This window comes from Macrobrachium rosenbergii, chromosome 52 (assembly GCF_040412425.1).
Source record: "Macrobrachium rosenbergii isolate ZJJX-2024 chromosome 52, ASM4041242v1, whole genome shotgun sequence".
Classification (NCBI taxonomy): domain Eukaryota; kingdom Metazoa; phylum Arthropoda; class Malacostraca; order Decapoda; family Palaemonidae; genus Macrobrachium; species Macrobrachium rosenbergii.
The window spans coordinates 27,566,720-27,583,172 of record NC_089792.1 but is presented as its reverse complement, the minus strand read 5'-3'; the positions used below and the strand labels follow the sequence as shown (position 1 = coordinate 27,583,172).

At 41.0% G+C, this 16,453-nt stretch overlaps 1 protein-coding gene across 2 annotated transcripts in view; it reads left to right on the top strand.

Moving 5' to 3' along the window:
- The window catches only part of LOC136833769 (NADPH-dependent diflavin oxidoreductase 1), an 81,481-nt gene that overhangs the window by 22,529 nt on the left and 42,499 nt on the right, over positions 1 to 16,453 (top strand). Inside the window, exon 2 of one of the 2 annotated variants that reach the window (XM_067096017.1) lies at positions 7,277 to 7,326. The exons of the other annotated variant lie outside the window; for it this stretch is intronic. Within the exon in view, the coding sequence (XP_066952118.1) occupies positions 7,277 to 7,326 (50 nt within the window). The remainder of the gene's footprint in view (positions 1 to 7,276; positions 7,327 to 16,453) is intronic. 2 annotated transcript variants of the gene reach the window in all.

The window sequence follows — 16,453 nt, the reverse complement described above, 5'->3', positions numbered from 1 at the left end:
CCTGCCTCTAGTATACCTGTCAGTGACAACATTTATTAGCTGTAGGTCTTGAGCCATGCACAGCTTGCTCACCTGTTCTCCTTCTGGACTCACATTTGATGAGCGTGGTGTAGTGTGGAGCTCACGCTTTACATCTGACTCAGGTTCATATAATGCCAGTGACCAATTTATCACCAATAGTAGTTGTTTCCTAGCCTGTTGTATTGTCTATTAGTACTGCACAGCAGAATGCAGTGCTGTCCAGTCTCTCTACTCTGGAGAAATTAAACTGGATCTCCAATAGCTGATGTATTTAATCATTCTTAGGAAGAGAAACTGCAAGTCTTTTAGATTCTTGGATACATGATTTCCTAACTTTCAGATAATGAAGCATATTTTGATTTACCTCAGAGAGACATTATTTTAAATGAGGTTCTTGACTGGATTTGTGAGGTCATTGTGTAAGAGAAGTGATTGTAACCTCTTGAAGTGACGTCAGCCACTGAGCCACATTCTGTCAACAAATTTGAGGGATCTTCCTTCAATTTTTGAGTAACTTAGGGTGGTGACTAAGGATACTATCCTCAAGAATGTCAGTAAGCAAATGCAAGGCAGGATATCTAAGATAGGTTGTAAAAAACTTGTGGCTGCTCTGCAGATCTTTACTCTTCCTGATGTGAGATCACATAAATTTTATAAATGGACTGGTTACATCATGCACACCTTTTTGCCATTTTCAGTGTTCATCTCTTATATCATGTTACATCACCTTTTTGTTGAATAGCACTGAATGACCTTCGGGCCCCAGTGCTTGGGCTGTCCATAAATTTCCTAATCGTACCATCCACAGGTGGCATCTTATTGTCATATTAATGACTTGGCAATGGAATCCCTATTAGGGGGCTTATTTGCAAATTTCTGTATGGGCTCCATTGAAGACAGCACTTTTAGCAAGATCCTGTATCCTCCCCAATATCACTAGTAATAGATGACACCTTCGTGAGAGTGAACACTGAAGAGGACCTGGAAATTTAAGAACTTTTTATAATCTTTGGTTCCAGCAAAGTCATGTTTAGGTGTAAAAAGGTCGGTAGTTGTTACCTTTGTTGTGCCCTCACACACTGCTGCACTTAGAGGGACGTCACTGAGGAGTTTGAATGTTGGCCCAAATGTTTATTAACAACAATATCTCAAATAACATGGGGTTAGATATCAAGAGCACCTTGAGTAATTGTCACAAAGCTCTACAGGGAGACAATATGTATTGGATATTTCCATCAGTGCTGTACAAAAAGCAAGACAAATCTTCAGGGAAATAAATGGGACAGTTGTCACATCATCAAGATACAGCATTAAAAAATTCAAATGAGATTCTTGATCCTTAAGAAATAAGCCAAGTAGGAGAAGTTTTTGCTAATGAAGCAGAAACAAGAATGTAGATGAAAATTTTTGTAAAATAAAAACCATTTTAGAATCAAACCCAGTAATTTTTAAAATGATGGACAATATATATTTCAATAGAAAATTCAGTATGAAGAATTAGATTGTCCTTTCAAACTAACAAATCTGCTTCTTGTAGAGATAACGTTTTGTAATGATTAGATATCTAGCACTAAAGCTAAATCGTACATTTTATAATTTCATAATCAATTGTAGCTCAGATACTTGTTCCCTGAAGACTTAGAGTATGCCATAATTATTACCATATCCAAACCAGGCAAAGACCTAATTAATATAAACAATTCCTAACTAGTTTCCATACCAAATTGCTTATACAAATTATTAGAGAAAATGGTTAATGCATGAATTGTAGGGCATACACATGAAATAAGAGAATGAAACCTTCCCAGTGTGGATCACAACAATAGATCTACTGTAAATTCATTGCCCTATTTGGAAGGTCACATCCATAGAAGATTTGAATACACAGTTAACAAAAGCTGTTTGTTTCAATATAAACCTTCATCTTTTATGTAGAAGTATCCTTCACTGGGAGCTGGAATCAGTTGTTGAAACTTGGTAAAAAGGTAGTTAATTGGTGGAGATGGGGGTGGTGAATGGGTGAGTTGCGCTCACTCACCTTTTGACACTACAACACTAATAGCCTTTTCTTCAGCTGCTGTTTAATATAGATGTGTTGAACTCGACTGCCCTGACTTCAGTTGAGAAACTTGGGTAGCCTACTCTTTTTGATTGTCTGTTTTTTTGTTTGTTTGTTCCCTTGCTATTTGTTTTTTCACTATTGAGAAAAAACATGACCAATGCCATTGCAAGGGATGTCACCATCCTTATGGACAGTTCATGTCCTGTCCTAGTGCAGGACTTCTCCCTACAGAAAGAACAGTAAGTACAGGTATGTGCATCAAATAAAATGGGCCATGTAAGGAGTGTGCTATTTGGGATCTGCTGTATCAGTGAAGTTTGGCAAGTGAAGGGAGAAGGACAAGAAGTGTTTGCTGGCTTCATATGTCCTCTATATTGTTCTCAAATCCTTCTAGCTCTTAGGAGGGATATTACTAGAACTGTGAGACCTGCACATGTGCTTTCTCTCAGAAGATGAAACAATGGCTGAAGGAGGCGATCCTTCAGCAGCCGCGTCACTCTCCATCTTGTCTAATCACATCCACAGAAGATGTGAATACACACGTAACAAAAGCTATTTGTTCTTACGGAAATGACAACCTTGACCTCTTTTTTTATGAGTATCCATCAACTTGAGTGGAATCTGTCATTGAAACTAGCTAAAAAGATACTTCAGCCCACATAACCCTGTTCCCAAATGCCCAGAATGCAAAGTGATAATAACATTTAAACATATGTTGTGTGAATGTACTGGATAACCAACAGTAATCATCAAGTTTCGGAAAGAAATCTATCACAGAAATTTTATCAGAATCTTCAACATTTTCAATTAGTAGCACACCGAGATAACGGACCATGGTATATTGTACTTCTGGATATATTGGTGCGAAATGGAAATATTGATTTGAGGGTTTTCACCTCCGGATTGAGCTTAGGCTAATTTCAGTGATTTTTATTTATTATTTTACTCAAGTGTTTTCCATGTTTATTGTACAACTAGGTAAAATTTGTTATTGTTACTGTTCTTTATTAATTTACATTTCTTTCAACTCTAAAAATTATGGTAAAGCTTTTACTGTCCTGCAGTTTATATTAATAAGGTTTTTATCTTACTTTACGGGTTCTGTTTGTTTATACTGTATAAATATACTGTACACTTTATAGCGAAGAAAGAAAGCGGAACAGTCCTGTGAGAGAAAATGACTATGCTTATGTATTACAGGGCTAACTTGATTAGTTGTCACACTTCTGTAAGACATATATTTAGTTTGTATTACAGTAATAGATATTTTGCTGTGTTTTATATTAATATTAATAGTATTTTAAAATGAGCAAATCATTATTATAAGCATTTTGGGGTGTATATACTTAGGAGCAACAGTTGAAGGAGGGTAATGTAAGATGACTTTGGGTGTTTTGGGATGATGGTTTGGGGTGTATTTTTGTTTGAAATATTAAATTGTTTTAGTATGATAATTTATAGTATATTTTTGTTTGAACTATTAAAATAGGCAGTGAAATGTTAAAAAAGGCAGTTATAAGCATTTTACAGTAGTTCAAGGGGTACAGGTTATAAATATACCTTTATTTTATAGCAAAAACACACTTTCACATATATATACAACGCAAATTCATTTCTCGCTATAATGTGGTTCGGATTCCACAATAAGCTGTAGGTCCTGTTGCTAAGTAACCAGTTGGTTCTTAGCCACGTAAAATAAGTCTAATCCTTCGGGCCAGCCCTAGGAGAGCTGTTAATCAGCTCAGTGGTCTGGTAAAACTAAGGTATACTTATTTTTTTATTTATATCAGAGTTTCTTTTATAGCGGTGTAGGCTCAGAGGCTTTAATCTGTTACCTCGGTGAGCTACTATTCTAATTTTAATATTCATGAAGAAATGTGATTTAAGTGATAAAATATAAAAATGAATAAATAGATAATGAAAATACAAAAACCCTTTGGGCACTTTATGAAAAAAATAAGAATTTTTCAAATCATACTGAACTTATTCTGATTTTTATCATTATTAAATTTCATTTTCATTCGTCACCACACCAAATGACCTATTTGGTCCCAGTGCTTAGCCTATGACCTAGATCTGGTATTCCATTTCATTCTAATCCTTTTGGCCAGCCATATGAAAGCTGATAATCACCTCAGTGGTGTGGTTTAACTGTTTTAATAATAATAATAATAATAATAATAATCTTCAGCTGGCATATGGGGCAGATGTGCTGCACTTGAGTGCCATGGCTTCATTTGAGAAGCATGGATGAGTAGCATGCTCATTTTGATTGATTTCCTGTTTGTTGCTTTGTGGGGTGCCTTGTTTGTTATTTTAGTACTATGGAGAAAAAATATCGAGGTATCTAGAGAAAGAGGTAGCGTCATCCACATGGAGCGCTGTGGTAACACAAACCAAAATACGGTATGATTTTTACCTGTTTGTTTTTTAAGTTTCATGATGATGAAAATAGCTTCGCAAGGTTAAACAAAAGGTAGATTTTTTGTTGCACTCCGGATGCTGATACTGACAATGATAAAAAAATAAAAAACAATAAAAAAACAAGCCATAATTGAAAAATTCTTCTATGTCCTGATTGGCTAGCTATGACGTCACTAAGCTCCACCCTATTTATACCATGCTCATCATCTGTCAGTTGTCAAAGCAGGAAGGCGGTTTTTTAACTGTGTTGACATTTTAACACAGCTAAATTATGGTGTCTTGTGCTATTGCTACATGCCATATAAATCAGAAAAACATAAGGAAATTTGTTTATGACATCCTCATCCGTTTAGCAGACGAATTAATGTCAATGCACAGCCCTGGTGTAAAGGGGGCGTGGCCTAGGCAGGCGAGCTCCAGGGCCAAGACAAGATACCAACTACAGTAGTCAATTTCCTCCCATTCCAGATGCAACCACCTTTCTTATACCCACCTTGAAAAAATATGAGCAGCCCCATTTCAAAGAGGCAGTGCCATCCTTGTGAGCAGTTAATATCCCCTGTAACAGTTGACATACACAGTTTTGTAGGGGGGCAAGCCTTTGTATACCCATTTTACTTTTATGTACAAAAATAGTAATTCCATTAATACCTTTGTTTCTTTTAGCAACTAAAAAACTATTTTCCTAATTCTTTCAGTAGTAGGCTGAATTAGCTGATAATGAGAACGTAAACATTACAGATGGCAGGACGATTGGTTTTTTATACACATTACGATGATGATATATCAATATAATAATACAGTATTCAAAAATGGTTTCTGTAAATAGGGTAACAGTTTCATTACAATTACCTTTATCTTAAATACAGCTGTAATAGCCTATTTGATTTTTGCAAATGGATACTGTGAGTGTGTAAAGCCCCGCTCAATGCGTTGTCTATAGTGAACATCCCATTTTCTGCGGTGCCTTCACATCGACCTGGGGTCGGCCAGAACACATGTTTATCACCATAATTGTATGTAAATTGTATATTTTATTGTCTTTCCAAATGATCATGCTTTATATACATGTAACGAAGTATTTATGTTATGCATCAGACATTACTGATCATGATGTTTTCTGTATGAACCTGTCCTCTTTTTCTAGAGAATTATTTTGACCTCAGGTCACCTGTAAATCTTTGTACCCACGGTCTCTGCGAAGCACGAGAAAACCCTGTTTTTCAAAAAAGCTCGCTTCATCAATAAACTAGCAGTACTTGTCTTCCTGCTCATTATTTTGCACTTCTCTCACAAGTGTAATACCTGGGCTAGCCCAGGTCTATAGTTCCCACACAGCCTTCACATTTTTATCTTGTGTATGGTAATACAATATGGTAACAACTGATAAGGAAGTTGCGGTGTAAAAATATATTAATGGTCACAAAACCATGGTAGGCTGTGGGTAAACATAGGTAGGCTATATACCCACTGAACTGTGTCATTCACTAGGAAGAGGAAAAATAGGGGTTGCATTTTTTAAAAATGTATTATGCAGTATATTTTGTTAAAAATATGGGGAAAAAAGGTAGATAATTGCCTTTTGCATAAAGTTTTCAGTTTAAAATGGGATGGTTGTTGTTCATCAGCATGTTTAGTGGTATTGATAAGTTTAGGTGAGGAAGGGTACAGAGTTGCCCTTGAACACCCCTAGATATTTTTACTCGCCATTATTTGGATTTCACCCATACCTGATGGACCCTTGGCTCTATTAATTCGGATAACTGAAGGATTACTACTATGTCTTTTTTTTTTTTTTTTAATGGCTGATAGACATACCATCATAAACCTAACGCATGCTAATTGGCTACATCTGGAAAGCATCATTGCATTCCACTCGGTAACAAAGACCGTAGTTCCCTAGTGTGCTTGAGCAGTCATGTGTTTGAACTGATTTTGAGTGGACTGCGTTCAGTGTGCCTATTGTGGAGTGCGTGGTGTTCTTAGCATCACCTGCAGTATTGCAGGTCGTGCTTGTGTGTCGTGCTATTGATTTTGTGCATGGCCCGACCTCGTCCTAAGAGGGTGAGGAAGGTGTTGACCCTTAAACATAAATTGGAAATTGTTGAGAGGATGGAGCAAGGTTAAAATATTTTTATATTGTAAATTATCATGTTGTGTTGAGAGAAAAAGGGGTTTACTTTTTTATGAACAATGCAATGTATTTTACAGTACTGTGCTGCAAAAGAGAGAAAAAGAAGGAGGTTGCTTGTTTTGTTTTTAAGGGTAATTTATGCAGATTATTTTTTTCAAATATAGGAAAATAAGGTAAATAATAGCTTTTGCATAAAGTTTTCAGTTTAAAGTGTGATAGTTGTTGTTTCTAAGCATATTTAGTGTTTATGGCTGCAAATGAAAAATGGGTAGCCTAACAAACTGTGTATGGTATGAGATAAAAGGGAATTGCTTTTTTGTTTTTAAGTGTACTTATGGAGTTTATTTTGTTACAAATATGGGAAAATAAGGTAGGCTCATTGCTTTTTGCATAAAGTTTTCAGATTAAAGTGTGATGTTTGTTGTTTATAACAATATTAAATGTTTAGCACTAGGTAAGGAAGGGTAGGGCGTTGTCCTTGCACGCCCCTATGTTTTTTTACTTGCCATTAGCCAGATTTCAACATTATCTGACGAGCCCTTGGCTCAGTTAATCCAGATAGAGGGATTACTTATATACAGTATATTTATATATATACAATACATACACTTATGGATGGTTTTATCTTTTTTCAGTATATTGGCTGGCTTCAGGAAAAGATACCAGAAATGGAAAAAAGTCCAAAGTAAGTAAAGTAATATTCAGTATACAGTACCATATTATGAACAATAGACATATTGAGGGTGGGCTATAGTTCTTCAGATGGTATGTCCTTTTCACTTTTGAAAATGACATTTAGGTAAAAATGCTTCAGACTGCTCTTCATGTGCAACCTTCTCAAATCAACCCCTATTCCAAATGTTTTCCTTCTCTCTATCATTCATTGATAAAGAGGTAAATGGAGTTACTCCCTGACTGTCTGTTTCTGATACTCAGGATTTGAGATCATGTACATATTGATACTGGTCTTTTGGCTCCTCTGCAGGCTATTCTTAGACCTGCCGTGACAAATGTGGTTAATGCAAGGTTAAAGGTGATCAAGAATTTGCATACAGCCAGGTCATCTTCCTCTAGAACCCTTCCTTTCATTTCCAAAGAGCATGCTTTTACTGTAGGAATAAATTCTTTATTTGTATCTATCTTCTTTGGGAGACACCAAATCTGTTGGCTTAATAATTAAGTGGACAGGATCAAGAAGAACTTTTTTGTCTTCTGCTGATGTGGAACAGCATTACACTAAATTCAGTAGTTAAACCCTATGAGGATTTTGGGTGGGAGGTTAAAATCTGTCTGCTCCGGAACACTCGCTGTTCACTGACGGAGCAAGAATGCTAAGCAGTAATTTTCTTATATTGCTCAAAGTAACATTACACTTTATGCTATATTAATAAATTTGGTGCCAGGTTTGAAGCCAAAGAGTTGAAAGTTGTTATGATATGTTTGAAAGTTCCAAAAAATTTTAAAAACATTGATATCATGCGTATCAAAATTAGCTGTAATGAAAATATTTTTGTTACTTTTCAATAAAATTTTACTTTAAATTGGAAAAAAAAAAGAGATATCCTATTTTTGTCTAGACAGTGTTAAAGTATAATAAATTGCCTTTCCAGTGATATGAAATTCATTACTATTTGAGCCAAATATGATACTACAAAGCACATTCAAAAATAAATTAGATATACTTGAGTGGTGGAAGTTTGCTGTGTGGAACAAGGGTTTACGTATCTTTTTTTTTTTAAGTTGCTATAAACTAGAATATTTACCAGTCTCTGTGACAACTGCAAGCCTCCATACAAGCCATATTAAAATTTTGTTATGATGCTTTTGTATGATTTATGGTAAACTTATTAAAAAAATATCTTTCGATGATGACCATAGGTGTTATCAGAATATCTAGGTTAAGAAATGAATGATGACTATAATTGTCATCAAAATCTCAAGTGGTTGATAAACCCATTGGGGAGCAAGTGGGCGAGATCAAGCAAGGCTTTTTGGTCATCTGTGGATGTGGAACATCCTTGCAATGTCAGTTTAAATTTTGAAGATGTCTTTCGTTGTTGATATGTATTGAGTGTTCTAGCAGAGAATGTTAGCCATGAGTTTGGTAAGGGAAAGGTTTTGATAAAAGCACAAACCTTTTGTAGAAAGGTAGAAAACAAAGAATAAAAAAATGGAAACAGTAAATGACTACAAAGTTAGCTGTACACCCCAGAACTTGCAATTATAGTACAGAGTGTGAGTAATTTACTTTAAGGATTTGATGAAGGTGTCAGAAGAAAAACTTCTACTAGAATTTAAAGAAGAAAAACTTCTATGGGAAATTAAAGAGTAAAATCTTTTGGAGGCAAAGAGAATAATGAAGAAGTACAATGGAGTGCTCTATCCATAGCTACCGTTGATACTGATGTTTAACCAGAAACTGCCAGAAACAGTATCATCAGCATGGTACAAAATAAAAGTGAACCCTCATATTCCATCCCCTCATTGTTGTTTTTATTGCCAGAAGTTTGGGCATGTAGGTAATCACATCTAGTAAATGGAAATTAGAATTTGAATCAGAAATATGTGTGAAATGCAGCCAAGAGTCTCATGGAGAATGTAACAACAGTCCAAAATGGGCCAACTGTGGAGGTGAACATGGTGCTTCAGACAAAGTTTATGAAATACTGTACATACAGAAATTTTGATAAAAAGGTCATGGAAGTAAAAATTATTGAAAAAATGAGTTCCTTGCAAGCTGAACACAAATGACAAACAACTTTAATCTAGCTGATGCATGAAATGCAAATATTTCGAAGAGGAAAGAAAGATGCGTAATTCATCAGATATTGCACAAAGTGACTTCCTCATATTCTCCGCCACAATACATCCTTCATAGGTTTTCCTATGCCTGGTTATCTTTTGTTCTGCCAGGTGACTGTTCCACAGCTTCTTTTCCTCCACCTGCTGATCCTGTTTTGTCTTCTCTGTCAGCTTGGTCTTCCACATCTCTTTTGTTAGTTGAAACTTCCATGTCCCCCTCACTTCTTTATCAGTAGGACTTGTTCTTGTCTCTATAAACTGACATTATTTGTTTTTTCTCTGCCAAAAACCTTCACTGGTCTTATCCTGTGCCAGCTAAAGACAGTTGTCTTTTCTTTTGCTAGCTACTTCATTGTCTTCATCTTCTCCCCCATCTGCTGACTCATCCTTATCTCTGCCTGTTGATTCTTCCTGGTTCCCTCTATCTGACTCTTTCATGTTTGATTTTCTGCATATTTGGTAGAGAGCCAAAGGAAAAAATGCCAAGGTTTCCTCCTATTATTCAGGTTACTTTGTGAAAGAAATGGTTTTTTCGTTATTCTGTTTAATCTGTTCAAGTGTTCATGGTAAATGGTTTTTATGTTCAGGGTAAAAATGATGAATGTCAGAGCAGTGGTCAAAGCATAATAATTTATGTTGCTATGATGTAATATTACTTTGTAACTTCTCTAAAATAGATAATTTATTGTTACATATTCATTGAAAGTTTACTTTGTTCATGACACTTACCTGACAGATATATATATAGCTGTATTCTCCGAAAGGGACCGACAGAAATTCAAAAACTTACGGCACACGCAGATGGGCCAGGTGGTTAGTACCCATTCCCGCCGCTGGGAGGCAGGTATCAGGAACCATTCCCATTTTCTATTCAGATTTTCTCTGTCGCCGGTATTGTCAACACCTGTTGTCAATACCTCCGCCGTTGGATTTCGTAAACTTTTCCACTGAGTATTCTGATTGTCTTTTGGTTTTTGACTTTGGCTTTGTGGATAGGCATACGCTTCTATGGACTGATTTGATTTTGGTTTTGGCTTTTCTTGAACAAGATGTCTGGTTCTAGTTCTGCTAGTTTCAGGGTGTGTGTTGTGAAGGAGTGTAAGGTGAGGTTACCAAAAGCCCGGTAGACCCTCACACAGTATGCATGAGATGTAGAGGGCATGTCTGTATGTTGGATGATCGCTGCAAGGAGTGTGAATCGTTGCCTGATTCTGATTGGAAGGCTTACGATTCTTATGTTCATAAAGCTAGAGCGTGATCGTGTAGGAGGTCTTCCTCCAGGAGTGTGTCTGTAGGTGGGAGTCAGGGTATTAATTTATCTCCTGTTAATCCTACTAATGCTTCTCCTTTCCTGTAGAGTCGCCTTCAACCCAGTGATTGCGTCTGCGGAAGGTAATGCCCTTGCTGCAGATTTTAAACTCCATTCGTACTTTGGAGTCTAAGGTGTTGGCGATCGAAAGTGCAGTGAAGTGTAGTGATCCCCCCAGTGTTGTGGAGGGGCGTCAGATCGGCCCTATAATGCCTCTAGGCCTGGGCCTCTGCCGAACTCCCAGGACTTAGGGAATGGGCATGTCGAAAGTCGCAAGAGGGTTACGGGGACCCCCACCGATCTGGCGTCCCTTCGGCAGGCCTTGTTGACGTCTCCCAGGCTGCCAAGGATCGTGCTCGCGCACGATCCTTAAGGATTGCTTCGTCCTCCGAGGCGCCCTCCCCTTAAGGGGTCGCGTTCTCGGTTGGACTCTCGTCCTTTCAAGAGGGAGCGTTGAAGAGGACGCTTCTTCTCCTCTTTCTCGTGCTTTGGAATCTTCTCCCGACTGGCTGCGCGATTTGCCGCAGAAGAGGACCAGGTTTCTTCGGAGGGAGGGTTGCTGAACGCCCCAGCCGCACCAAGAAGAGAGCTCCTGTCGCCCTTGGTAGAAGGAGGAGGACGTCTCCTTCCCCTCTTCTTCTCATAAGAGCAGCCCTTCTCCTGAGAGGGCTTCCTCTCCTTGGCGTCTTATCCAGGATATGCAGCGGCAGTTAGCTTCCCTTCTCGCTGCTAAGGAGAAGGAGCCTCGTAGGCGCCGTAAGGATTTGTCGCTGCCAGTTAAGAGATCTAAGAGGTCTCCCTCTCCTTCTCTTCGTTCGTCTCTCTCCCCTGCGGTTTCTCGTAGTCGCCCTCATCGTTCTTCGGATCATCAGCTCTCCTTGCCCCGTCGTGACGCGCTGGTTGATCAGGATGCTCCTCTTGCAGCTCGGCTTGCCGCTAGTAAGAGTTCGCGCCAAGACGCTCTTCTTGACTCTCCTCCTGCTTCGCGCTCGTTTTGACGTTCGGCAGGGCGCTCCCCAGGACGCTTCTCTTTATTCCCGATCTCTGCATGACGCTCTTCAGGACTCTCGTCAAGCTGGCTTCGGTCGCTCGTCAGGACTCTCGCCAGGACGCCGGCAGCTTGTGAGACAGGGCGCTCTTCAGGACGCTTTCGGCTGCTTATGAAGTGAAGCAGGACGGGGAAGCAGGGTTGTTCGTCAGGCGCTTTTCAGGGCGGCTCGTCAGGACGTTTCGCAGGATGCTTCTTCCGAGTTGTTCCGGATTTTTTTCTGCTTCTTCCACGAGAAGAGGTCTCTGGGCGGGTGGACCCAAAGGTCTTAGTCTCCCTCTAGCCCCGGAAGACTCTCCTGTCGCTCCTGTCAAAGAGGCTGGTTTGTCTCAGGAGTCGGACTCTGCAGAACAGGAGCAGCCCCCTCTGTCGTCTTTCTCCGACTACGGGTTTTGGCTAGCATGCTTGAAGGAACTTTTTCCAGATAAATTTCAGCCTTCTGCTCCTCTTTCCCCTCCTTCGCAGTTAGCTTCCTCAAAGGTGAGGAAATCGCAAGGCTTCCTACAAATGAAGACTTCTCTGGCTACTAGAAAAGCTCTCAAGAGAGTCAACTCTTGGATGGAAGATAGGAAGTCTCAAGGAAAATCTTCCTTCGCTCTACCCCGTCTAGATTGTGAGGGAAAGCTGGAATGTGGTATGAGACGGGAGAGGAAATTGGCTCAAGAGTTCCTTCTTCCTCTCAAGGCGATTTTGCGAGCCTCGTTGATGCTTCAAGGAGGTCTCTTCTTTCTTCGGTTCAAGTGTCTTGGACTCTTTCTGAGACCGACCACCATCTGAAAGGCCTTTTCAAGTCTATGGAGGTTTTTAACTTTCTGGACTGGTGCTTGGGGCCTTGGACTTAAGGACTCGTAGTCCAGATTCTATTTCTCTGGGAGCTGTCCAGTGTACTGTCTTGCATGGACAAGGCCGTCAGGATGGCGCTGATGAACTGGCTTCATTTTTGGTACAACCCTCCTAAAGAAGAGGGCTTTGTACTGCAATTTTGCTGCCAAGTCGGTTTCTCCTGTTCAGAGGGCTGAGTTACTTTTGCCCTCTTTCTAGCCATCTCTTCCCCAGCCGCTTGTCAAGGATCTCGCCTCCAGCCTTAAGGAGAAGGCTACTCAGGATCTCCTTGCTCAGTCTTCCAGACGTCCTAGTGTCCCTTCACGTCTTCAAGAGACTTCCCTCAAAGAGACAGAAGCCCTTTCGTGGGAGATCTTCCTCCTCTAGACCCTTTTCGCGAGGAAGAGGTCTCTCCAGAGGCGGAGCCCCTTCTTCCCAAAGGGCAAGAAGTGACTTTCTCCACCTCCAGACACCAGTAGGAGCCAGGCTTCTCCTGTTTTTCCTGGTCCTCAATGGCGGATTCCTGGTCCCTCAATGAAAGGTTACAGGATCCCGTTCTCAAAACCCCTGTCCTCAACTCCCAGAGATCTGTCGCCTTCTTACCGTCGGAGAAGCAACAGATCCTTTTAGATCTGCTGGAAGAAATGATCGAGAAGAGGGCCATAGAGCGAACAGTCCTGGATCTGGAGTCTCCAGGTTTTTACAATCGTCTCTTCCTGGTTCCAAAACAGTCAGGGGTGGAGACCAGTCCTGGACGTCAGCAGACTGAACAATTTTGTCGTCAAAGAAAAGTTCAAAATGGAAACGCCCCAGTCTGTTATCAATGCGCTGCGACCAGGCGATTGGATGGTCTCTCTCGACCTCCAGGACGCTTATTTTCATGTCCCCATTCATCCTCAGTCGAGAAAGTATTTGAGATTTGTCCTGGGGGGAAGAGTGTACCAGTTCAGAGCTCTCTGTTTCGGACTGAGTACAGCTCCTATGGTGTTCACAGTCCTGATGAGGAACGTTGCCCGGTGGCTTCATCTTGCCGGTATAAGAGGATCTCGCTCTATCTGGACGACTGGCTCATCCGAGCCACATCGAACAAAGGTGTCTGGAGGACTTACATTCAACTTTGAAGCTGACAAAGTCCCTGGGACTTCTTGTGAATTTAGAGAAGTCTCATCTGATCCCCTCTCAGTCCATTCTTTATCTGGGGATTCAGATGGATTCAGCGGTTTTTGAGCCTTTCCATCCCAGGAACGTCAGCAGCACTGCTTAGTAAAAGTTTCGGCCTTCCTGGGGAAAGAAACATGCTCGGTGAGGGAATGGATGAGTCTGCTGGGGACCATTTCATCACTGGAGAAGTTTGTTTCCCTGGGAGGTTGCATCTCAGACCCCTACAGTTCTTTCTTGCGGACAACTGGAAGAACAAGGAGGATTTGGAGGAGTCTCTCAGGATCTCTCTCTCTGTCAAGGACCATCTTCGGTGGTGGCTCGATCCCTTAAAGTTGGCAGAAGGGGTCTCTCTCTATCTTCAGAACCCCCGACCTAGTGTTGTTTTCCCACGCGTCCATGTCGGGATGGGGAGCAACACTAGGGGAGGAAGTGTCAGGCACCTGGAAAGGGGAACAGGTGTCCTGGCACATAAATCTAAAAGAACTGAAAGCGATCTTCTTGGCTCTTCAGTTCTTCTTGAAGATCAAGTTACAGGCCGGGTAATTCAAGTCAACTCAGACAACACCACGGCCCTGGCGTACCTCAAGAAACAGGGAGGTACTCATTCTCGGTCCCTGTTCCTGATCGCCAAGGAGATCCTGCTGTGGGCACATTCTTCGGGTGACAATTCTCACTCGTTTTGTAGCAGGGGTCGAGAATGTACGCTCGGACCTTCTCAGTCGGCAGCATCAGCTTCTGCCAACAGAATGGACTCTGAACGCAGGAAGTGTGTCAGGAGCTTTGGAAGCTTTGGGGACGTCCCCTGGTGGACATTTTTGCAACTTCAAGGACCACAAGGCTGCCCCTTTACTGCTCTCCAGTTCTCGACCCGGGAGCCCTAGCAATAGATGCCTTTCTCTGGGACTGGAAGGGTCTAGATCTGTATGCCTTTCCCCATTCAAGATTCTGGGGAAGTCGTCAGGAAGTTTGTAGCCTCAGAAGGGACGAGAATGACTTTAATCGCCTCCTTTTTGGCCTTCAGCAGAGTGGTTCCCAGAGGTCATGTCTCTCTGGTGTGGATTTTCCAAGAACGCTTCCTTTGAGAACAGATCTTCTCAAACAACCCCACTTCGAGAGGTACCACAAAAACCTTCCCGCTCTGAGTCTGACTGCATACAGACTATCGAGAAGTTGCTCAGAGCGAGAGGTTTTTCTAAACCAGTGGCTAAAGCGATCGCTAACGCCAGGAGAGCCTCTTCCAGCGCAGTGTACCAGTCTAAGTGGGTCATTTTCAGGAAGTGGTGTAAACTTAAGGGAATTTCTCTACCACAACCTCTCTGTCCCAGATAGCGGACTTCCTTTTTATTTGAGAAAGGATTTGAAGCTGGCAGTCCCTACCATCAAAGGCTATAGGAGTATGCTGTCAACGGTCTTTAGGCATAGAGGCCTGACTTATCGGACAATAAAGACCTTCATGATCTTCTTAGGTCTTTTGAGACGTCTAAGGTAGCCTCCCTAAGTTACCTTCTTGGAATTTAGATGTCGTTCTAAAATTCCTGATGTCCAGAGATTTGAACCTTTACATTCTGCTTCCTTCAAAGATGTAACCAAGAAAGCTATTTTCCTAACTGCTCTGGCGACGCGTAAGAGAGTTAGTGAACTTCAAGCGATCAGCAAGATTATAGGTTTCAGAGGGCCTGATGCTGTCTGTTCTCTGAGCCCTATGTTTCTTGCCAAGAATGAAAACCCGTCTTCCCCTTGGCCCAGGTCCTTTGAAATTAAGGGCTTGACTGAACATCACTGGACAAGAACCTGAGAGAACCCTGTGTCCTGTCAGGGCTCTGAAATTTTATTTGCAGAGGACCCAGGATTGTAGAGGTCCTTCTAGCAATCTTTGGTGCTCGGTTAAGAGGCCTGATATACCTCTCTCGAAAAATGCCCTGGCGTTCTTTTTTACGAAGCACCATCATAGACGCCCATTCCAGTGTGTGCTAGACGAGGATTTGAGAACTTTGAAGGTCAAGGCTCACGAAGTGAGAGCCATTGCTACCTCAGTGGCCTTCCAGAAAAACCAGTCTCTCAATGACATTCTGGGTGCCACTTTTGGCGAAGCAATTCTGTCTTTGCTTCTCATTATCTCACAGAAGTGAAAACGTCCTATGAGAATTGCTGTGCGCTGGGGACCATACGTTTCCATAAATACGATCTTGGGAACAGAAAGCGACTCTCATCCTATCCTTTAGTTTTGTTTTGTGTGTTTTTAAATATTTTATGTGTTGTTTTTATGGGTGTTGGGTCTCCACCAGTGGTGGTCGCCCCAGTCCTTAGTTTATGTTAATCTTTATTGACGTAACTAGGCTTGGTCAGGTGGTTGTTTAGTTTGTCGCACCCTCAAAGTAAGGTCATATGGTCTAGTCACATTGTGGTCGCCCCCGTTGACAGATCATCTAGATTTCACCAGCTTTATAGGTCTCTACCTCGCTGGAGTTCTCTAGTAAAGCAGAAGCAGACTTGGGTGACAGTAATCACGAAGTCAGCAATGCTAACAGGTAAGGGAACCAAGGCGTCAATCGCCTACATAGGTTTGTTTCCTAAATCCTATTCTGTCTCTTCCACCTCCAATGGTGGGATTCAGCTATATATATATCTGTCAGGTAAGTGTCATGAACAAAATGATATTTTTATGATAAA